Source organism: Pteropus alecto, unplaced genomic scaffold (assembly GCF_000325575.1).
Source record: "Pteropus alecto unplaced genomic scaffold, ASM32557v1 scaffold237, whole genome shotgun sequence".
Taxonomy (NCBI): Eukaryota; Metazoa; Chordata; class Mammalia; order Chiroptera; family Pteropodidae; genus Pteropus; species Pteropus alecto.
This window is the reverse complement of record NW_006440624.1, coordinates 2,263,353-2,288,476: the sequence shown is the minus strand read 5'-3', so window position 1 is coordinate 2,288,476 and position 25,124 is coordinate 2,263,353. Positions and strand designations below refer to the sequence as shown.

Below are 25,124 nucleotides of genomic sequence, written 5' to 3'. Positions count from 1 at the left end.
TCATCATTCTTTGTTATATCACTGCCCCACTCCCCTCTCCATAAATTATTAATGCAAATTCAAATTTCAGACAGAAGAATATTTGTTATAAAACTCACATGTCTCTTAAGTTCTCCTCCAAATAATTCTGGCTATTAGTGTGCTGCATGGCTGAAAAAAAAGTGAGATTTTATATGTATAAGAAGAAATTTTCCGAAATGAAATCCCCTTTTACAATTCTGAAACCTGTGTTGACCTACTCAGATCTATTTTTGGTTATCATAATAAATTAGAACAAATTATCAGAATATATCCTCACTGGTATTTAAACTGAATTCTGTGAATGACTTACTTCTATTCAAATATATTGTGTAGTTAAAATATATCATTGAGTTACAAATAAGTTACATGTACTTGTGTTAACACTTCTGAATTAATTGAACTCGATGATTTGATTATTTAACTCTTTACTTTGTAGGCTACTAGCACACCCAAAAAATATTAAGAGAGAGTTTAGCTTTGGGAACAAAAGTGTAAACATTAACACTTTGTCAGGCATAATTTGGCAAAAGCAGTATCTCGCACATCTTGGACTTGCTCATCATCTTCATCTTCCTTAGCACCCCTACCCACAACACACACATATGCATGTTCTCTATTGAAAACAATGCTTTCTTACACTAACAGCTTCTAAAGGTCTTAGCTTCTATTTATTAAATAAAGAAACCACTATTATTCACTATATTAACATAAGAAAAGGCTTTAAAGACAGCTATTCTGGGTTCTCCTTCTAGATCTGGCCTTGGGAAGATAACTTAAGCTCTCAGAGTTTGTTTCTCTATAAAATGTAGAGAAACTTTGGGTGGTTGTCAGAATTAAATGAAATCATGTGTGTGAAGCATGGAGCACATTGCCTAGCTTTTAATAATGAAGCTCTAATATTATTCCTGCTACTGTAAATACTGTTGCTTTATCTAAAGTCATTTATCCAATTTCACATACAAGTTTGACATGTATCATTCTCTCACCTAGAGTTGAAGTAAGGCTAAAATAAGATCTTCTTGTGGGCTGCCTCAATAAATTAACTCTCTTTCTGCATTCATTCCATAGGTTAATTTTTAGCACTTTTCAATGACCCTATTGACAGTGATGAGCACTGAGAAAGATGTCTTTCCATATGCATTTCAGAAGTCATCATTTCTTACTCTAGGCCCATGAGACCTATAGATTGTAAATAGGATTCCCTACCTGCATCTAGAAAACTGCTCTGAAGAGTCTGGCACTTAACGTAGCTGAAGAAAAGAAAAGTTATGAGTCTAATAGTCTTCATTGTTTCAGACGAACCACTATAGAAGATGTTCTATCATTCATGAGAATCGAAGAATCCTTTTATAGTCTTTTCAAGTAATTACAATTAATAATTAAACTTTTTCTGTGGATATTTTTTTTCTAGGCCACTACGATCAAATTGAAGAAATTCATGACAATGAAAAAAATTGTTGATGGATAGCCATTCATTAATGAATACTAGATTTTAAAATGAGTCATGTCAATGTCCTTGTTTTTTCAAGATTACACCAGGTAGGCCTTTGTAATAAAGTAATCAATAAACACTTTTGGTAAATATCTCATTTCCCAGAAATGCCTGTTGACATGTACAAAGTTCTAAAGTGGCAAAAGAGAAGACAAACACATACTATGGCAGATTCAAATAAATGATGTAGGCCCTGGTTCCACTGCTAGGCTCATTTTTAAGCCCCTGGAGAGAGTAGGGAGCATAGGCCTCTGGAACAAACCTAAAGAAATGGGACCTAATTTATTGAATGCTTCCTGTGAGTCTGGTGCTTTTTATGATGATATAATAACAGTACTCTCATTCTTTGAATGAGGAATTAAGACTCAATCATATAATTTTTTCATGGACTCACAAGTAGAAATTCAGGTTTGTCTGACTTCAGAGTCCACAGCACCCAAAAGCTAGTATTAAAAGCTGAGGTCCCAACATTCCTCAGCTATTGTCTGCTTCACCTGTCATCCAGTTCTTGGGTCTAAGGCAGGAAACAGGTAATTGCTGATTAAATATAAACTCTAAGATAAATGTAAAGTCCAAGATTTTTGGAAATGGGAGATCACGGGTTACTACTTTAACTATTCCTGTCCTCAGTTTCCTCATTTATAGATGGAGGGTTTGGACCAGATAATTTCTAAGGCTGGCAGTCCATTGCCTGATTCTGCTACCCACATATTTTCATTTCTGGTCTCCTAGGCAAAGAAATATCACAAAAGAGATATATTTGCTAGAAAAACAACAAGACTGTTATTATTTAAATTTGGATGCATAGCTAATGGTAAAAAATATTGATGGCCATGTGTGATAGAAAGCCAGGATCAGCAAAGGGAAGACTATCTTTGGCAGGTTTTTTTTATGCTTTTTGGAGTCCTCTAAAACGTCTTAATGTTTAACATCTCTTCTGTTGTGCATCCTTAGAGCAATGGAACTATCTAAGCCTCCAGGAACTATTCGAAATGGACCTGTTATTCTATGGATGGTAAACCTCTGGATGAGTGCTGCTAGACTGTCACTCATTGCAGACATTACTAACTGATCACTGTGCTCTTTCTGCCTGAACTGAGTGAGACTCGGCCTTAGAATCATTCACAGCACAATGCCATAGGACGGCCACTATTGACTGATTAGCATTTAAGGGAAAAAGATATTGTATGTGTGCTAAACCAATTCTTTTAAAAATTTTTTGGACAAAATTAACTTCCCATAAAAACTATCCTCTCAGAGTAAGAAATTCTTGAAAACATTAAAAAATGTTAAGTCCTCTGCTAGTGACTAACAGTGGACTTTCAGACTTTTAGTGGGGATATTTAAGCAAAAGCAAGATAGTGGATTTTTTGATAGGACTCAATGACAGCACAGAATTTGTTCTCTAAGAGAATAAGGTCTTCACGCTGAACTTTAAGATAAAAAATAGGAGGTATATAAAACACACTGATGATTTTTTGATGATTTTAAATAAATATTTGCACAACAAAACTAATTCTTGTCCAAGTCATAAAAAAATAGAGTTCAAAGGAATCTTTTAAAAATCAAGACTGGATCCCTAGATCTTACCAAAAACCTTGGTCGTGACTCTATCACTAGACAGTTCTTCCTGCATCGAGTCTAGGTGTGTTCTATTTACCGGTCTGAGTTCTGTCTGAACAATACAGAGTGAGTGTGGCTTGTCCTCATTTTAACCCTCTCTTGTCCAGGTAAAATATGTGTTTTGAATAAACCATTTCTCTTCCTCTTTGCATCACAATGGTTACCTCCTTTTTATCAGTATGCTCTCTGGCACATCGATAGAGAGTTGTACGGCAATTTCCTCTGTGATAATTGAGTCTTGTGATGGCAGCACGTTTCTGGGGCTCTGGTTTCATATCTGCTGCTCTTAGCACACAGTATTGGACACATAGCAGAATCCAGTATTAGGTACAAATTGAATTAGCTAACTGTGCAGTTTCACTTCTGTTAGATGAACTTATTACCTTTATTTAAGTAAAACATTCTTCCTTGTTTAGTAAATGAGAGTGTTTGGAAAAATGATATAAGGACAAAATAGCTTCATGAATTCAATTGCTATTATCTGCCGGCCACTGTATTAGATACTTTACAACATAGTAAATTAAAATATTTCTCTAGAGCCTTTGTGACATGAAAATTATTCTTCCACCCTAAACAAAGAGATGGAGATGTAGGATACTGGTCTGGGGCCATACAGCAAGTTACTGGCAGAAGGAATTTGAAAAACTCCACCCCCATCTCACCTTGCACTTTCAGCTCATACTAAGTGCCTGTGCAATGTGCACTCACAGCAGAGGCCTTTTTCCATCTCTGTATCTATGATATGTGATTGTTCGCTTACTATCCTTGCCCCCCGCCCAGCAAGACATAAGAACCACATCTAATTGGCTCACCAATTTGTATCCACAATGTCCGACACACAGTAGCCATCTAATTAATATTTATTGAATAAATGAATAAGAATCCTAAAGATTATGCTCTAAATGCTAGACCAAAAGAACTCTGTGAATATTCTCTAGCATTATCTATTAAATGACCATCATCTTCAATTTCAAACTTTGAAATCCTAAAAACCTTAAAGTTTTAGAGAACAATAATGATGCTCAGGCCACAAGCACATGGTCAACCTTTATTTCCTGGCTTCCCAGTTTCTACCACTCCCTCTCCTTAGACATCACTGCTAAGCATTTACAGCTCCAACATAATTTTGGCTTGGAAGGGAGGCAGAGAAGAATCACTGTCGCTCTTTGCCCTCTCTAAATAACACATTTTACAAGGTATAAAACATGGCTATACCTGAGAGGTAATGTGTATTGGGGCTAAGAATATTGCTCTGAAATTAGAGGACTCAAACCTGGTTCTGCCCATTACTAGTCATGACAATGAACAAATTAGTTTATCTCCCCACGTCTCAGATTCCCTATTTGTAAAATGGGAATAGAAATAATGTCTACTTCATATAGTTCTTAGAATTAAATGAGATAATGCATGAAAAGTACCTAGGACAGTGTTTGTTAACATTGAAGACATTCAGCGCCAGCTAGAAACAGTAGTAGTAATAGTAGTAGCAGCGTCAGCAGCAATGCTGCATGGCCTCAACTCCCCACTTCCTTCCCAGTAGCAGCAAGAATGGGCATCTGTGATAATTTTGCCCACACAATTGCTCTTCGAGTCCTGTCTTCTACATGGTAGATTTAGCCGGTGAACCAAAGATGCAGGTAGAATGAATGAATTGTGATTGTTTAATTTTGTTATCAAGTTGACACATGACATCAGTCTTTGAGAAATAGCTTTATAATTTTGTTGTTTATTGCTTGCTGCAATAACATGATTTCAGGTAAAAGTTCCAGAGAATCTTTTTACTGTGTTCGTCAAAGAAAATGAAATTCACCACAGGACGGATGGAAGCAGATAAGATGGCCTTCCTCTCTTTTCTCGACAACCTGGAAAGAAAAAATATTATCTTCTGCAGCAAAAGAATATGAAATATTATAACTTTGGTGATGAAAAGTCACGTCTATAAAAAATTATCAATGGTAATTATGTTTTGCCTCTTGTAGTTCCAAATCTACTCTTTATGATGGCCCAGGTCTCTCTTCCCAGACATTGAACATCATCACTATATCTATGCAACATTTTGTTCCTGAAGTTTGTGTGTGAGTCTTACATAAACTGCAGAGGAGAAGGCATCCTTTATATATTTGAAATCACAAACATATCGCTTTTTGTTTATGTAAATACTGCAGCCAGACTCTTGGAACAGATCCACTGAGGCCTGTCTGCCATCCTAACCGCCTCCTCTCTGTCAACCTTTAGGTTTTTGATTGCTTCCGCTTTCTGGTCCACATGGCTGAGTGCAACAGCAGAAAGGCAGAGGAGTGGCTGCTTTTTGGCTACTTAGGATACTGCTTGAACAGTAAGAAGTGTCAGCATAAATGCAGCAGGACTAGCCTATAAGGAGTGGAAGATACCCAGGACCAATATTGGGGTCTGTTAGGTACAAGACATGTGGATTGAACCAGAAACAGACAGACATTGAAGCATGAGAGGGGAAAAGCCAGGGCAACCCAATAAGCTACAAATACATTTGGCATTTGATCAGGATAGAAAATATTACCTTTGCTGGTTTTTAATTTATATTTCTCAGGAAGCCCAGCTTTTGGCTGCCAATTTTGGACCCTGAGAGAGAGAAAATATAATGAATGAATGAATGAATGAAACATATAGGCAGAAAAAATTAAGACATTATTTAAATTTAGAGAAGTATGTTGCCTTGAATTTTGGAAAAAATTAAACTACTCACATATTGTCAGGGAGACTGTGAATACTCTTCTTCAAGTGAATTTGAGTTCAGACACCCCAGCTTTCTATGAACTGCAAGTGAATTTATCTCTTCCTTTACATGGCCTCAAGGTATGCATGCACTCAGGTAAATGCTAGGTATTGATTAATACTCTCTAATTACATTAAACATATTTTTAATAAACTAACAATATGAACCCCCAAAATTCTCACAGACTAAGCACTCTCTTGGAAAGTATAGAAGGTGCTCAACATAAGGAAAGCCATGTGTGAGAGTGTATGCCTGTGCGTGTGCATGAAGTGTGCGAGTGCGTGCGCACGGATTGTGAGTCTGGAGTGGAGTGGGTGTCACCAGGAAAGAAACTGTGAAAGAAAGTTTAAAGAGAGTGAAGAGGTACTTCCCACCCAATCACCCATGGAGGCTGACATTCAGAGGTCCCTGAGGATCCTGGAAGACAGGGTGAGTCCGTCACAGACACCAGTCACTAAAGTGAGAACAAGCAGGGACACATCTCCTTTCTCTTCCCCTGCTACCCTTACCTTACCTCCCACTTCCTCACATCATGCACGTGTATTCTCAAGTGAGGGATGTTAGGATAAGGCCCAGGAACATCGGATAGCCACCCCCTGAAAGACCTCACATTCTAACACCCTTCTTTCTCCTCTCTCTTTGAAACTGATTAATTTCCTTTGCAAGTCAGTGTGACTATTTGTTTTATTAAGGTGATGGGTAATTCAAAACAGAAAAGTAAGGACTAATGGCATAATACAAGATTAATGATCACCAGCCTCATTTACAGATAGCGAACTGCAGTTCAGCTTAAGTTACAGGGCCAAGACTGGTGGCATCAGAACTCAAGTTTTCCTAATAGCTTTTGTTACACCATGTTGTCACCAAGGAAACAGTGACAAAATACTATCAGAGATGCTGCATATTAGCTGTGCAGCAATTGTGCTCTCGAACATAGGCCTCAGACATTGTGGGGAGGAAACAGGGCCCTGTGGGGAATTTTGTTTTATTTTATTTGACCAGAAATACCAGTTGAATTTTAGTAGAAAATAAAAGTAACTACCTCTTCATTCCAGCAGGCTTCAGGCCTCTCCGCTTTGCAGCACCTGTCTACTGCGTTAGCGGAATCTGTCAACAATGACCACAGCTCCTCATTTGTAAGTTCAGGCTTCAGCTTTACTAAGTTGACAAGAAACCTGTGACCCAAAAATGTCAAACAGAATTAATTAAAGATTTCTTTCTTAAGCTCCTCTTCTCCAAAATGCTTATCGTTTCACATGTCTTGGGTGTCTCAATTGGGGTGAGTATAAAAGTTAAAATATTCTACTTTTGAAAGGGTCTCCTGAAACTCTCTTGTTAAACTTATGGGTTGGATTCCATGGTAACGTTCTTTATAGAGTTATATAACTATAGACAAAATGGTATAAAGATGTGAACAGATATTAAGTCTTCATTATGCACAGTATTGTAGAATATGTGACTATATTCAATCTTTCTGAAAAATTAATTTCCCAGACAAGATCCATTCCCTCTTCCTCAGTAGCCTAATGTTGTTTCCACCCTACTTGAACAGACACTGACTGCACGTAAAAAATCGGTCTTATTTCTTGGCATTTATAGCTTTGCTGAAGAAAACGAAAATAAATTACTGTCTCTTTTGGGCCTCTCCTATTTTTCAAACATTAAGCAAGATTCTCGGGGCAAACATCTAGAACCTTCTCTCTAGGAAATCCGATTCGTTATAAACCAACCTATGAGCCTTTTTGCTCAGTGCCCTAACTCACCTTTCCAAATTACAGTCTATTAGACACTCCAAGTCTCTAGCAAAGGAAAAGACTAGCTAGGTTTTGATATATAAACATGGCAATCAATATGCCCTGGCATTTGTCTGTGACATTTTTCTGGGTTGGAAAGATGGGATGATTTGATGGAATAGGATTGTAACACCAAGATCACATATGCATTGCAATGAAACTTTTCATTAATGCATGTGTGTCTTCAGACTGAGGAAAAAGATGAATGGAAGAGAATATTAGTACCTGTCTTTCTTTCTCTGGAGCTCTTCATTATGAGCCTGACACAAGTCTGTGTGAAAGGTAAATAAACCCTGAGAAGCAGATAGAGGCACATATGTTTCATCTGCTTCCAAGGCATCAAAGCAGGACCTTCTGAAGGCAAAGTTGGTTTTACAACAGTGGTCCACAGCAGGATTGATGGTTCGATTTTCATTTACTCCACATATCTCTCCAAGAACTAAATCCACCTGTACCAATGAAAGTTGGAACTCAGATATGACATTCAAACTTAAATGGAGCTTTGAAATATGGTTAGATGAATAGTTAGATTGTTCTAAGATTGCTGTTAACTTTACTAAGAAAAACCCATGCACTCATAACACAACACTATGTACAAAGAAAAGTAGAGGCTGGGTTCGTAAGTGGCATTATGTATTAAAAAATTTCAAGTCATAGCAATATAAATGCCTTTAGAGTAATTTCTTGTTAGCATATATACAAATTTGTACTTGTGAGCTGCAACCAGACAACTAAAAGTGGTAGCTAAACACTGTGGCCCTTAGATTTATTGTCCTCCTGAGATGTCCCCCAGGGTACTGCCCATTCTGGCCTTAAAGAAATACACCCAATCTGTGATTAGGTAAGAAGCAGAAATTCTCTCACTGAGCTGGTGGGGTAAAAGGGAGAATTCGTAACATTGCTTAAAATTATAATGTTTTCTGTATCATTCTGAAACAATATTGTGATTCCTAAGGCATTTGCCCTTACAAATTACTTCAACTATAGATAAGTAAAAAGATGATTTAAAGAACCCCCAATAAATATTTAAGACATTCCCATTTGCTTCTTAGGATTTTGATGCAGCGAGCCAAAAAGGAACTTGACATTCCTTGCTTAACAATTTCAAAAACAATAAAGAGAGGAAGATAGAGAATCACTATAAATCAATATGGGCAGATATCTTTTATTTATTTATTTATTTATTTCAGGAATAGTTAGGTACATGGGCCATGCTCACCAAATTATCAACACAGGCAAACTCTTCACTCAGTGTGCAGCAGGTGGTCAAAGCTGTCACCATTTCCTCGCCAATAAAGGTCAGTTCCTCGGTGGAGAGCTGAGGGGCTATCTTGGTGAGTTTGATAAGGTAGCTGAAAGGACATTTGTCTGTTTGGTTCTGAGTGAAAGCAGATACCCATTTTCCCCTGTTTACCTACTTGAAACTCGGACCCTTCAAGGCTATGGAAGATCAATGTAAGGGCAACGTGAACCTCAGCTCTCTAGTGGAAAGGTAGAGAATTGTGTCTTCACACCCTGTTTTCCTACACCCTCCCTCCTAAATCTCGGTATTTTGACTTCCTTTTAATTTCATGGTAATCTCAGAAACTCTTAGATCTGCCTGTCCTATTTTCCCTGTGAGATTAGGAGCTCCTTGGCAGCAAATACCTTGACTAGTATGTAAAATCCTACTTGAAATCCCTTGCATAGTTAATAAATATTTTAAAGGGAGAATTAAATAAATGCATATTGCAAAAAAGGATAAATCTGAAATGAAAGAATGTAAGATCTCTAGCGGGCTAAGTTTGACTTCTCAGCTAACAACTCCATTACAAAAAAAGTGAAATCACATTGTTTTAAACCATGTTTTGTTTTGATTGGAAGATATTTGGTTTCAACACACTACATTAATTCAGAAAATTCAGAATAAATTGTATAATGTTCATGAATGTTCACAAGAGTCCTAAAAAATAAATATTAAATGTTAAGCAAATCCAGAATTATTTCTATAAACTTAATAAAATGGGCTTTAATCCTGAGCAAACCATGTTTTCCTTGAGAATTGTAACAACTTGAAGTTTACTCCATCCCACCCTCCTCCCTCAAATGAAACAGAATCCAGAGATTCTGGGTTGGGAGTGAAAAAGCCAAGTCCAAACAAAAACTAAAGCATTAGAGTCAGTTTGTCCAGAATCCTGTATTTTTAAAAGATTTCTAGCCTTATTCCTGATAAAGCCTTAATTTGACAACTCAGTGTGCATTCTTGACTTTTGTGGTTTTATTCTTTGCAGAGTTTATGAATTCTGGAAGTTTATGAATGTCATAACTGGAAGACTGAACTAAAATTTTGACTCTTTGTAGCTCTCATTATTTTATCCTGGTCACAAATGCTAACCTACTTGGGCAAACAACTTACTGATATTTCAAGTCATCCTTCCCCAAATTCCGGAAATGATCACATTCTCGTTGTACTATCCTGAGGCTTTTCTCAGTTGTCTCATTGAATTTGTTTTCCTGAAAATAAGAACAATCATGTTTATGAACATTTTATCTAAAATTTAATCATAAGCTTCATATCAACTTGTTAAATAGCTTTTATATTTATATAATATTTTCAAACTATCATTACCATACATTACTCACTAAATTGAGGGTAGTTTTTTATATGTGTGTGTAGAATTTGAATCTTATCAATTATAGTTATAAATAGATATGTTTTTTGCTTAAATTTGGAAGTCCAAATTTTTCATTATTATTTTGTACTTTTTTCGGTAGCACTTTCCACTTTACAAAGTATAATCAAATCTTGTGGTGACAATGATCATATTTGATTCTCACTTTGAAGTGACCAGAGTAGTTGTTATTTCTGTTTTTACATACAGGAAACTGGCCTTATGAAGTCAAGTGACTTTTCTGGAATGTCTCAGCTAGTAAATATTGCTACAGAATATTTTTAACCACATTTATCTTTATTTTATTCTTTAGTTTTCATTATTTAGAATTGGAACTTAAATCTCTTTTAATTATCTTCAAATATTTGACACAAATATTTGACACAAATATTTGACACAAAATTGGACACTCAGTAAGTGTCCAATTTTCCACACAAAATTGGACACTTACTGAGTGAACACCTAAGAGAAAACTACACACAAGTGGATGAATGCCATGGGACAAATTGTGTTGCCATGTAAAAAAAATTTTTCTATCAGTATGATTTATTTAAGGATCAGTAAAAGGTCTTCTTACTTCATTGCTCAAATATAAATGTGTGTCAACTGGTTTTTATGGTAAATGGAAGAAAATTTTAAAACAAAAGCAGCACATATCAAATGAATGAGAAATAAATCAGAAAGGTCAAATGATTTCTATAACACATAAGGAGTATATATGAATTGATATTAAAAATACTAATTTCAACAAGAAAATGGGTAATAGACATGAAAAATTTGTTCATAGAAAATTTATAACTACTGGAGCTAAAATTATATGGGAAAAACTTAATTTCACTTAAAAATCAAATAAATGTTTGCTTAAAACACAATCACTGTATTTTACATATAAAACTAGCAAAGTTAACCTCCATGTACAATGTTGGTAAGGATGGGGGTGAAATGAGCATTTTCAAGCACTGCTATAGCACTCTATACTGGCAAAAACTCTCTAGAAAGTAAATTAGCCATTTCTATCAAATGTTTTTTTATACAGTCAATATATTTTGACCTTATATTTTCCCTTCTGATAATCTATCTTAAGAAAATAATCATTCATATTAATAAAGATGAATGGGAAGAGATACTTACTTCAGGGTCGCTTATAAAATTAAAAACAACCTAACGAAATATCTAAAAAGCCCTACACGTAGTAAGAAAGCAGTTAAATTATTATGATAGAATACCATCATTTAAAATAAAGTACATTTTGAAGTGTTTAATGACATAAAAAATTTTCTATGATACTAAATAAAAACAGATCCAAAAATTTCTTAAGTATTATTTCAATCTTACTTTTAAACACACACACAAATATATGCATATTTGCATAAAAAGATGAAAGAAAATGTTAATTACAGCTATTTCCCTATGACAAAATCAGAAAGTTTTTATTTTTATTTTTTGTAATTTTTGGTACTTTTCTAATCATCTTTAATAATCAGTTATTATTTTTATAATCATAAAAAATCTAATATGGCCCAATATAATACAGAGTACATAAATAAATGTATAAACATAAAATGTTTAATGGGAAGCATTTTTTGCATCAACACATAGGATCAATAGTTCAAAACATCATGCATAACCCAAATTCATGTTGGTCTTCCAAAGATAGCCCATGGTGAATTTAAAGTAAATTCGGCTTGGTCAGTCACATTTTCTACCCTCTAGACTGAAGTAAAACCTCGATTTCAATTTTTAAGTGTTTGTTTTTTTTTGTTTTTTTCTTGATTCAGTTTGGTTTATTGCTCTGGGTCTATAAGATAGAACCTACCGCATTACAGTAACAGTCTGGAGGGTTTTTGGTGTTGCAACTCTCTGTCAGGAGATCATCGTACACGCTAGCAATTCTTAAAAGCTCCGGCACAGACAGTTCTGGATGTCTCCTTGAGTATTCATAAAGAAACCTGTGATGTGTAAAAAATTTTGTATATTAAGACTTAGAGAAAGAGCAAAATACCAAGTCCTACTTTCTTTTAGTCTAGCCAGATCTAATACTGAGTCTGCTCTCCAATGCTGGTTTGGTCAGGAAGTAATTTAAGAGGACGTTTTGACTACAGGAGATCTTTTCACAAAGATTCTCTTTTATATTATGTTTTAAACTAACAATGATTTTGCTTGAGAGAATAGAATCATCAGTTATTTAGAATTAATTATTAAAATGATTTAATTTATAAAGCAACAGAAATAGTATACCATGCCACCAATACTTTATCGAGTATAATTCTGTTCAAAAATTCATTCAGACTTTCAACTTGAGATGGTGGAAATATGGCTTTCTACCCACTCCTAGTGTCACCTTGGTGAGAGATTGTGGAGAGGCCTTCATCCATTACTTCATCCTGTCACTTGTCAAATATGGGAGTAATCACTCCTGCAGCTCTAAATCATTGTCAATGGTTTCCATGGCCTCAATAAGAGGTTCCAACGGTATAGATGGGTGTGATTTGGGGAGAAAGTTGACAAAGAGGCCAACAATTATTAAGCCTTTAGTAGCTGCTAGGCATTGGATCAAGCTTTGGACATAAAAGATAAAGTATGCTTTGTAGCATTTATAAACACTTTCTTATTTAACTTCACTTAGTCTTCGAGATAATACTATTTTATAGCTGAGGAAACTAAGTCTCTGACTAGTTAAGCACCTTGCTATTAATGGAAGTATAAAAGTTGAACTTAGGTTCCATGTAATGCCTACTTCATTCTTTTTAAACCAAGCTAACTTTCTTCTCCATAAAAAAATCGTATCCATTCAAAATAAGTTAAAATGGTGTTCGTGTTTTGTAAAAGCAATACCTCACAAGAATTTTTCAAGTCCAGGAAACTCTTTTCACCTCTTTTGTTTTACAGCCTTTGACTGTCTTGATTAATCTTGATTTTTCTGACATCATCTCTCTTTCTTCTCCATCTGCCTTCTCAGTCCCATTTGTGGGATATATTCCCATAGCCTAAAGTAGTATCGTTTAACTTTCAGATAATCAAGTGCTCCTCTTAATATCCAATGTAAGTCATGGACCTTTTCCCAAAAATAAAATTACACCTAAAAACACACCACCAAAACGTTGCAAACAACACTCCCCGGAAGCCTACTCGAGCTTGGCAAATCCATTGAGGTCTTGCGTCAAACGTTTGCATCCAAAAAGACTGCACCTTAAAACTCTGTTTCTGACTTAGCATGCTCATGTTGCTTATCATTTCTCTCCACACTTCAAATGCTATCTGTGTTGTAATAGTGATGATGATGAAGATGATGATGATGATGATGATGATGATGATAAAAAATGCTTTCATTTAGCGAGCACGTGTACAAGAGAGTCAGGTACAAGTAAAATGCATTTCATCTATCATTTGGTTTAGTTTAATTTGACTTAATACTCTGACTCATGAGACTCAATAGAGCACAGTGATTCTAAGATCAGGAGTCTAGAGCCAGACTGCTTGTGTTCGAATCCTGGTTCTACCACATATTTGCTGTGTGACTTTGCAGCAAGTTACTTAACCTCTATGATTCAATTTCCTTTCCTATAAAAAGAGGATAATAAAGTATTCCAACATCAGAGGGTTGTTTTGAAAATTAAATTGGTTGGTAGATGAGAAGCACTTAAAATTTAGTAAGTATTTAATAACTTGTATTTTTCAATCCAGAACTCCTTCTAGAGCTCCAGGTTCACATATAAAATTGTCTCATGACAGTCCCTGTTAGTTACTCTACAAGCCAGCCCCTCAAAGTCAATGTAGTTAGATCCAAACATATTCTCTTACCCCGAAAAACCTGCTTCTTCATCCATACTTCTCAACTCATTAAATCTGAAAACTACTCACCCAACCACCTAACCCCAAACTTGTGTTCATTCCAGATTGTTTCTAAAAACCAAAGGTGATTTTGTTCTGCCTTGTTCTTCAATTGATAATCCTTCAGTGGCACCTCATTAACTTAGCATGCCTACATGATTTGACCCTTTTTGCCTCTCACTACCCTGTCTCTCACTGTGGATTCCCTACTCACAGCCAAATACGCAACAAGTAGTATTATACTTCTATCCATGCCCTGCCTTCTCTGTCAAGGTTACCAAAATTTCCTCAAGAACCTCCTCCTGATTAAGACTTTCCAGGATCCCCAGGTACAAATGACCACTTCCTTCCCTCTCCTCACATTGCTTAGCATATAGTGCTGTCCAAAATAAAAGTGTATTTCTTGCACTCATTTGTATATGTCTGCTCTTCCTATATCACACTCCCTATTGATGCAAGCTTACTGGAGATAAAAACCCTGTATAAAAACCTAGTAAAGTACCCAGATTATACTTAATTGCCAATAAACTTTGAATAAATGAATATTCCATGAATTTTATATATGATGATCTAAAGTATAGAGCAGTTAGCTTGTCCCAGTGACCCAACCAGGACTCAAATCTTGTCCTTTTTGCTCCAAGTCCACTAGTCTTTCCTTGAATAGCTGTGGGATGGCATAGCACGGCAGTTACACCTGCAACTTCTTAGGTCAGACATTCTGGGGTCAAATCCTTACTCTGCCATTTTTTTAGCTATGCATCTTGAACAAGTTATTTAGCTTTTCTGTACTTCATTTTGCTTTTCTGAAAAATCAGGGGAAATCATACTTATTGTACATGACTTTGTGAGAATTAAAATAGATAATCATATAAAGTACTTAACCCATTATCTAGCACATATCAAGCACTCAATAAATGTTAGCCATCACTATAATAACACAGTTTCATTTTCTTAAAATCATGTGAAAACACTATAACCTATAACCTTGATTTTTTAAAATGATTTGAATGATTCTCATTTCTTCCACCCAAATTAGCTAAAATAGGTCAAGTCATAAGTTTCCGTTTGCCTTATAAATTTCAATATAGAGTTTTGTTACTCAGCCATGAAGATGTCTTGGTCAGCATTTCGTTCTTCACACACATTTTTGTTTTCAGTAAATTTTGTTTCTTTTAGAGATAAATCCTTTGGTCTATCATCTTTATTTGAGGAAATTATGCACTCGCCACGCTCTGGTATTTTCTTTTCACAGCACTCTTTGATTTTGCTGGAGATGGAATCTTGTTTTGAACAAATATGGTCCATAACTTTGCTCTGTACCAAGTAAGAATGAGAAATGATGTTATTTTTACGATTTCTTCAAGGCTGGATTGCCCTTCATAATAAAATGAAAACCATTGATGAGCATAACATCTGAAATAGCTTCATCAGTTGATTTGATAGATAAAATTTATTTAAATTTGTATTGATTTAATACACATGAAGTTTCATATTAAAACAAACTTTATTTCTCAGGATTTTAGATAATATAACTATGAAAAATAGAGTCATAAATTCACATTCATTGTTAAATATTAATATTTTAAATATTTTACCCCTACTCCTCTGGAATATTGACATTTTAAATTCTAAATATTGGTTTTTTGTTTTTTCTTTTTCCATAAGAGTTTACGTGTGATTCAATGAGGGCCACCAAAGACATGTAACTTTAATATCTATAATCCTACATTTCTCCTCTTGTGGCCTGAAACTACATTGCCAAGCACATAGTCGAAACTCAATAAATATTTGATAAGAAAATAAAAGAATGATAAACAAATGAACTACTACAGCAACTACCAGATAATGATTTCTGAAACATAAGAAACTATTCTACTCATTGTTGTAATTTTCCTATGGATATTATTAATTCAAAGCTGTTCAAATTATCAAATAATGTACAAAATAAAAAGCCTTACTCTATTCTCTCTTCCTATGTCTCATTCCAAGTTCAACCTCCACATAAACTCGTGGGAGTAAGGGAGAGGGTGACATTACCTTATTTTCACAGTAATTAGATATTTTTTTTAATTTATGTTTTTCTTTAAGTATAGTTGGTATACCGTATTGTTCATATTAGTTTCAGGTATACAAAATAATTACTTGACATTTTTATACCTTACAATGTGATTACCACACTAATTCTAGTAATTATCTGTAACCATGCAAACTTATCACATTGTTATTGACTGTATTCCCCTTCCCCTTTCTACTCATTCTCCCACTCTCTCTCTTTTTGGTAATCATCCCTTTGATCTCTGTTTCTATGAGTCTGTTTTTGTTTTGTTTGTTTAATTGATATTGTTTTGTTTTTAGATTCCATGTACAAGTGAAACCATTCGTCTTTCTCTGCCTGACTTATTTCACTTAGCATAATACTCTCTAGATCCATCCATATTGTCACAAATGTCAAGATTTCACTCTTTTTTTATTGCTGCATAATATTCTATTAAATAGATATACATCACATTTCTTTATTCATTCATCTATCAATGGATACCTAGATTGCTTCCATATCTTGGCTATCGTAAATAATGCTGTAATGAACATAGAAGTGCACATATTTTTTCAAATTAGTATTCTCATTTTCTTTAAATTAATATCCAGAAGTGAAATTGCTGGATTGTACGGTATATCTTTTTCGGTTTTTTGAGGAATCTCCATACTGTTTTTCATAGTGGCTGCACCAGATTGCAGTCCCACCAACAGTGCACAAGTGTTCTCTTTTTTTCACATCGTCGTCGCCAACACATGTCATTTGTTGACTTTCCAATGATAGCTTTCTAACATGTGTGAGATGATATCTCATTATGCTTTTGATTTGCATTTAGTTGGATAATTTTTTAAAAGCTGGTCCCTAATCCCTTCTCCAGACTGTCCAGAATGAGGCTGCACATTTTTTCCTACTCTCTGATCCAGCTTCACATGAACCACATTGAGTTCCATCAAAACACCAGGCTCTTCCAGGACTCTCTGACTGTGTTCAAGCTGTTCCTCCTGCCTGGAATCGTCTTCTGGTTAACAATGAGGGTGAAGAATGTGATGAAGCTCTGGGTGAGAAATGGAATGGGGGTTGGCACCATGTTTTCAATAAAGTACATAGGACCAGAAAGAGCCACTCTTTGCAAAAACATACACATCTCACGTAAGCCCATCATCATTCTAGGCAATACATGTCTTATTGTCTGGAATGTACTCCTATTTTGAATGAACAACAATTTAATTCCTTTTATTTCTTCATAAAGTAATCAAAGGGGAAACTGAGGACATAATATGATCTCTTTGTCTCAGCTCCAAACTTCATAGAAAAATCTTTAATTATATTCTAATTCAATACTATATTTACATTATATAATGTAAATATATCTTCATAGACAATCAAACAATATAAAGGTAAATATCAAGTGAGATAGCTTTTAAGTAGAGTAGTATTAGGAACAAAATAATTCTTAGAGACATCTATTGTCCACTGCTTGAAATAAAATGTGCATATCTTTATATTCCAAAATTCAAGTTACTTGATTAACATACTGTTTCACTGTGAATTTAAAACACTAAAACTAAGTAAAATTCGCTAAGGATAAAAGTCTAATTTTAACTAAGTAGTCAGAATATTTTAAATGAAATTCTCTTATCTTTGTGTGCATGAACAATTTAAATTAGGTCAATATATTTACCAATGTATGGCCTTGGAGAATCATTTTAAAGAATAGATTCATTATAAATGGTCATATTCACTTATTTGGAAAGAATGTTTCTAAATAGCCTGAGAAAACCCAGAGAAAGCATCATGTTAAAAACATAATGGTAAAAAATCATTCTCTGAGCTTTATTATTGATTTCTAATACCTTAAAAAGAGAATTTGCAATATTAAAGAAAATTTCAATTTGGCCTAAATAAATGTTCACAAATTTTAAATTCCTGAAGTTTTATGTAAGGACATTTAGCCATATAAAATAGAATCTGCTGAGTACTCTAAAAACAATTCCGTGTATATATATACCCAAAGTTCTGTGTTATACTTAGGCTTATTTGTTAACATTTTACCTTGTATTTTACTTATTCTATGTTATTATTTAACAACTTATTAACGTTCTGATTTCATTGTGGTAAAGTAGCCACATATTAGTGCAACTTCAGAATAAAAAAGGCTGTCTAATTACTATTTTTACTTGGTTTTAGAGAATATTTACCCAGCCTCGAATGCAGTGTACAGCATCACCTTCACAGCATCCATTAAATTTGGAAGAAACATCTTCTAGAAGGGAGGTGAGTTCCTTAAATTCAATCTTGGGGAATTTTTGACTAAGTATAGCAATGTTTCTGGAAAGAGAATTGATAAACCACTAAGACAATTTAAACAGCAACTAAGATAAGAGGGAGTTCTTTGATGATACAATTTAAGTAGCTGCAATAAACATTGATATCCTTGTTTTTTCACAGATATCTTTACCAAATTGCTGTTTATACATTGTGCGGCCCACACGATCACTTTGAAAATTTTAGGCTAATATTTTGAGTCCCAGATCAGGTCAGGGGAAAAAGGGCCTGAGAGATGTGCTCTCTTCCATAATTTTTATAGCAAAACACATCTTGTAAGGACCACTAATTCCTGTTGTAAGCCCATGGTATGCATAGATAATCCAACACAGAGTTCTTTTCTGATGATCTATTTGAAATTTCAGAATTTTTCTCAAGATATTGAACTAGCACCATTACTAATTGGTTAGGGTGAGCAGTTGAGATAAAATTTATCCTTATAAGATTGTCTCTTGGTCATTAAGGTCAAATATGGATGGATAAGTCAGTCTAAAGCACTTGGAACTTTTAAAATCCTGGTTGGGAACTCCCAGACCAATTCAGATTCCTAAGTAATCAAAAAATATCTCATAAGTAGCCCTCTTTCTCTCTAAGGTCTCCCCCACCTATCAAGTCTTTTCTCATTCCAAACTAATGTTCTGTCATGAGCTGTCCACATAGATTGAGACCCACATAAACCTCTGGAGAACTGAGAAGAATATAAATAAAAAGTTATCAATGACAATAAAAATGGAGCACAGATAAGAAAATTCGAGTAGAGACAAAATACATATTATAAAACTCACATAGAGTTTAAGACTTGCAGTCCAAATTTCAAAAATGCCCCACAGACATTTTTTTGATAAGAAGACAATGCTTTTAAAAATTGTATGACAGATTTTGCCTGAAGGAGAAAGAGAAAATTCTGTTGAAGCAAGAGCAAAATCCCACTACTCTCTTATTTCTTAGCTACATGTTGACCAAATTATTTCAAAGTTTGCTCAGAAACAAAAAAAAATCTATGGGATTTTTATTGTAGTAAATTTACATATCAAAAGAAATATGCAGTTGTAGCACATCTGAAGGTGGAGCAATTCTGATAACTGAATTGTACTTGGTGGGAAGGTGAGTGGTACAGTGTGCTGTGAGAATGTTCATCTCTACTGGGATGATTCTATTATATGGTTAGCTAAAAGAAGGCTTGCCAAGGATAGAAGATAAATTGTCATCTTTTACCCTGAATATACACTCACTAAGGCTTTTTGAAAAGGCTTCCAATTTTCAAGAAAGACAAAGCCAGAAGAGAAACCTTGGAAGTGGGCAATTGTCTTTCGAGGATCTCAGGTACTAAGAACTTTTAGATCAGCAACAAATGGCCAATGGGTTGAAAACCAGTAAAAGTGGAAAGAGAATGGTTATAAATGGTAAATGACTTTTTCACTATCATTTAATTTTAAATAAAGGTCTACTGTGTTGGGTGACTCCTTCTCTTTTAATGAAATAAATGTAATACCCACCTTTGTTTGAAAGCAGTTGGCTTTATCTTGTTCTTCACAACATGTTTTAGTTATCACCTCAAAACGAGCAGCAAGCATTAGAAGCGTAGGGGCAAAAACAAAGGGATTTCTCCTGGAAACTTCATAAATATAGCTATTAAAAAAAGTAAAGAAGGAGGGGAAGGAAAGAAGCAGGAAAGAAATGAAAGAATGATAGACAATTGAAGGAAAGAAAATGAAAGGGAAAAGAAAGAGAAGAAAAGACAAGGAGATCCAGTTGTAAAAATGAAATTACAGAAAAGGCTTTCTCATCACAAAAGTCTTTAATATAAGGTAGCATTATCCAGTTTCCAATAAAAATTTTTAGAGTCTTATCATTGAAATTGGCACCTCCAAAATAAGAGTGATGATTGCAGCTCTAATCCTGAACACTAAGATGACTATTGACCTTTCCTCCCAATGCTGCCAGATGATCAGCAGCTCTCTCTTCCAAGTTTAAAGAACAGCTACTGAGATACACTCCATCTGAGATTCAGGAATTATATTCACTTATGTTCAAATGAACTAGTGATTTAGGTTTCAATGAGTATACCAGCTTTCCAGAAAAAGTCTCTCTTTCTTTAATTACTGCATTGTTGATAACAGATTTTTGCTGAACTTCTGTTCTAGGGCTTATCATGTTATGAAATTAACATCATTAATGAAAGAATCTTGAAAGCAGATTTTATATCGTATTCATATTTATATCCTCAGCACTGAATACAGAATCTGACACATAACACATGTTGAATGAATTAATCCATCAATGAACACAACTATGTTCTTTTGTAATAGAGATTAGATACTCGTCAGCCTAAGAATATTTCTTCAATTAGATCATTTTTCTACTAAAATGAAACTTACTTGTTTAGAAAAGATTCACTGTTATTTTTATAAGCCTGGCATTTCTCTTCAGGATCCAGAGTAAGGGGAGAGGGCAGAAATTCTACACCAGCTTTCTTATTACGAAAGAAACAAAGTCTTCTTTCAAAGTCAACCTTATTGCAGCAGTGTGAAAAATTATGCTTTTGTGGCAGCCCCTCTATAGCACATATCGTTTCCTGTAAAACATCATTCTAGACAACAGAGAAGTAAAGAAAGTTTTCATTCATTGTAAAGTTTCTCAACCTTCTGAGATGACATAATAATTAGTGAGTATCACCCTTTAGGAAATAGATTGTAATTTTCTCAATATCATCAGCAGATCATTTTAACCCACACCCTTGACAACTATTCCACATTTTGGGAAACTTTCTATATCTATCCTGAGGTTCATCAAACTCTTACTTTTTATTCGCTGCCTATATTTCTCTTAAACTACAGCTTTTTTTCTTCCTCTCCCAAGGTGACAGAGTCAGAGTGCGAATGTAGTAGTAAAGTATTTAGTAGTGATGTTTGGTAATACTTTTCTAGAGATGCAGATGGTGACTATAATTGAGAAAAGCCAAGAAAAAAGGGTATGATAGTAGATAGTAGACATTGAGACAGGAAGCTAAGGAGGATGACTCTGTACTTCTGTGTGTTTTGCCAGGTTTTTGGCAAGCTCATGGCCAAGTTCTCCTGTGCATCATAATACCGAATTGCATCTCTCCTAGGAAACTAACTTATCCTAAATACCTAGGCCAGGCAAAATAAAAGTGAGGGGCACAGAGCATCTCTCTTTTTACATTTTCAAGCTGTAAGAAATTTGTTTAAGAAATACAAACAATTTACTTACAGGTAATTTTGAGCACATTGGGAGTGTCATGTTAGCCAAGCATTGATCTTTGTATTCTGTCATGGCTTTCCTCAACATTTCTGCTTCTTCAAAGGATGCCTCCTGAATATACTGAGCAAATGCAATGATGGTGCTACAACAATCCACACAGAGTACAAAATGATTACCTGTAGAATTTCCATATATGTCCAATAAAAACTCACAGGAGCATCTACTTGTTGACTAGCCTCAGGAAATTATCAAAGTGTGGGGCTGTAAATTCTACAACTTCTTAACAATTCAATTGCTTCATCGGAATTTTATGATTAATGCTGTATTTACTTTTTTGATATGATTTCTATTTAATTGAATTACTTTTAAGAAGCATTAACATTTCTGGAATATATCAGATATGATTATGGTAAACATCAGCATCATCATTAGAAAAACTCACATATATCCAACATTCTCCTCTATAAATTTCTGGGTAATCCTGAAGTCATCTGAAAAGCAAAGAGTTTTAAGTTATTATATACCCTGATATTTTAACATTTTCCCAATAAATAGCTACATATGATATTTAAATTTACAAAGTATGAAATAGAGAACTGATGGTAGAAAATAATTTGACATATTTAACAAGAAGGAAAAAAGTCATATGGACCAAATACAGGATTTTGATCACATCTTATTATGACCTCGAGATATATTCATTAAATTGAATTGACTTGAATTAACCTCAAACTGACCAGACTTTAGATTTGCCATTGATGGCTCCCCAGCCACAAATGTCAAATACAAGCACCACTTCCATGTTAAGTATTTATCATGTATGAATAGAAAAATAATATGAAAATTAATTGATATGTGATGTAATGCTACAACAAGACACAACAAGAGATGCCATAGCATGCTGGTGGTCAGTTTACACAGTTTACAGGGCTAGCCCAATGTCAATATTTAGGTAATTTCTGGACTAGTCTCAGATCATTGATTCCCTCCCAACAAGCATATACTAATCAGAACACATTTACATTTGTCCATGTAGACAATTTTTATGGAATTCTTACTTTTGAAAATCATCGTGCTGGACACTATAAGGCAATCAATAATGAAAAAGACATCTTCCCTAGACTTCAGGTCGCTAAGTACTTTCACAATGCAAGTAACTCTTGAACATAAGTATAGTCTAATTTAGAATGTAAATGGCATTCTAAAGTAATGTAGGTAAGCATATGACAGGCTTTCTTCATGGGCGAGAAACGAGAAGTAGATTACAGGAGAAATGGCATATGAGTCAAACCTGAAAAATATACAAGATTTCAGCTAGCAGAAAAATAAGTCTCATCTTTCTATGTGGATAGATGATGTGAATAAAAGCACAAAAGTGAGAAATCTTGAGATTTATTAGGAAAAGTCAATTAATCCACTACAATGAGAAAGTGAGTCATAAAAAAGAATAATGGAACCTAAGATAGAAAGGACCTGGGTCGATATTATGGGAGTCTTGCATGTAAACCTGGGAGTTTGGGCTTCAATTGGAAGCCATGAAGAACCAGTGAAATGTTTACATAAAATAGTAATATGATCGTTTCTATATGCTAAGAAATACCAGCCAGGTAGTGGTATAACTAATGTGCTAGGATCTCTCATAATGCCTGATAAATAAAGAGGGATAAGAACTATGTCAAGTAGATGGAAGAATGAATGGATGAATAGAAAAAAGCAAGAAGCCCATTAGGTGGCTTTTGCAATTTTTCTATTGAGAAATCAGCAGGACACAAATTTTGGTAAAAGTAATGAGTATACAAAATGGATATGCATGGATGCAAAAGATATTAAAGACAAAAAATCAACAGGATTTTTGAACAAATTATAACAAGGGGCACAAGAGAAAGAGAACTCAAGAATGACCACTCTTCTTCGAGCCCTGTGACTAGTCTCACTAACAGGCACTATGGGAGGTACCAAATTCAGTAAGATATAATCCACATTTTCAGGGCCACTGTGACACTTATGGAACCTTTGTGAAAGTTCCAACAAGGTGCACCTTCCGGTCTAGAAGAAATACAAAAAGACACCTCCTCCGAAAGATGAAGTTCAAAATGTTCTCTTTTGGGTAGAAGATACATAAAAGTCACCCTTTCCTCTAGGCCGATATTGCCTTTGCCAGACTTAGAAGGGATGGGGATAGGGGATGGGGAAAGCCTTGGGGAGATTTATAAACTGTACAGCTGGAGAAAGCAGGGTCCTGCATACCCTAAAGGTGTTTTCCACCCGATCGGGAGATATGTTAAACAACTAAAGGTTCCACAAAAATCCCAGCTCAAATTTAGTGTTCAACTGTTACCACACACTATACACATTTGCAAGGAATATAAATATTTTCACATCCAAATTATACCTCTCAGCAACACTTTCTCTACTGACATAAGGCTGGTGACCATTTGCTGGGTGTGATAACTGTTTCTGTCTATAGATTGCTTAATATGATCACAAAAACACCAAAATACAAAATCTGGGAAGGTTAGTTTAGTTTAGGATATTTGATCAGTATTTATAAACTAGTGCTGTGGGGGGAGGAACAAGTGAAAAATTAAGTTGAAAGAAAACAAAGTTAAAAGGAAATAGAAATTATCCCAACTTAGTCATTTCTTAGCTGGTATAGAAGTAAATTTCTTACCTACATCTTGAGGCTTTGTGGGCAAGGTTAGGGATTCAGTCAAATAGAACATTAAAATAACAAAACCTCTGAGTTCTAACTGTTTCATTGCTTTAGAAGTCACATTCACAAAGGAAAATAATGTGATTGAGGAAAGTCAAGTTTTTATATTATTCTTTGACACTATTAGTAAAAAAGTAACCCGTTTAACCTATTTCTCACAAACCTCATATTTGATTGTTACTTGATCACGCTGCAGAAATTTTGCTAATTATTAACTAGGAAAAAATTATCTCTGTGTTTCACTGGAAAAATCTATAGAGTTAGAAAAAAAGTCCACAAGTTAAGTATATACAGTACCTAGTTAAATAGACAACTACAAAAAAGTCTTGAAATATTGCAAATGTTAAAGGAAAAAGGGCTAGAATAAATAATTTGCCAAAGAGAAACACAACTAGAAAGATGTTAAATTTTGCTGATAATCAAAGGAACCTCAAAAATAATAATTTTTAGACACTTAATAGAATTTGAAAAAAATAAACAACTAATATACAGCATATATATAATATATAACAAAGAAAATGCCCATGTAACCAAAGCTTTCAGAAAACAAGTTTATAGTAAAGATCAATAGTCTTAGAGATATTCGCATTATTTGAATCAATCATTCAAATTTTTAAATCTTTCCTAAGAACATGATTCTAAATATGGAAATATTTTTAAATACAT

The 25,124-nt window shown here is 34.6% G+C and overlaps 2 protein-coding genes across 2 annotated transcripts in view; both read right to left on the bottom strand.

Annotated features, from left to right (window-relative positions):
• The window catches only part of LOC107196049 (alpha-fetoprotein-like), a 41,041-nt gene extending 39,732 nt beyond the window's left edge, over window positions 1–1,309 (bottom strand). Inside the window, exons 1-2 of the mRNA XM_015593502.1 lie at window positions 1,228–1,309; window positions 99–150 (exon numbers count right to left, since the gene is read on the bottom strand). Of these exons, the coding sequence (XP_015448988.1) occupies window positions 99–150; window positions 1,228–1,309 (134 nt within the window). The remainder of the gene's footprint in view (window positions 1–98; window positions 151–1,227) is intronic.
• A 3,541-nt stretch (window positions 1,310–4,850) lies between these two features.
• AFM (afamin) lies at window positions 4,851–24,515 on the bottom strand. The gene is made up of 15 exons (XM_015593504.2): window positions 24,417–24,515; window positions 22,188–22,236; window positions 21,755–21,887; window positions 20,902–21,113; window positions 20,020–20,152; window positions 19,309–19,406; window positions 18,397–18,526; window positions 15,263–15,477; window positions 12,149–12,281; window positions 10,077–10,174; window positions 8,901–9,033; window positions 7,907–8,130; window positions 6,931–7,063; window positions 5,673–5,734; window positions 4,851–4,998 (listed from the first exon to the last, which is right to left on the bottom strand). Exons 1-14 carry the CDS (start codon window positions 24,502–24,504, stop codon window positions 5,699–5,701), a joined length of 1,815 nt encoding a protein of 604 aa, XP_015448990.1. The 5' UTR covers window positions 24,505–24,515; the 3' UTR covers window positions 4,851–4,998; window positions 5,673–5,698.
• Between the last annotated feature and the right edge of the window lie 609 nt (window positions 24,516–25,124).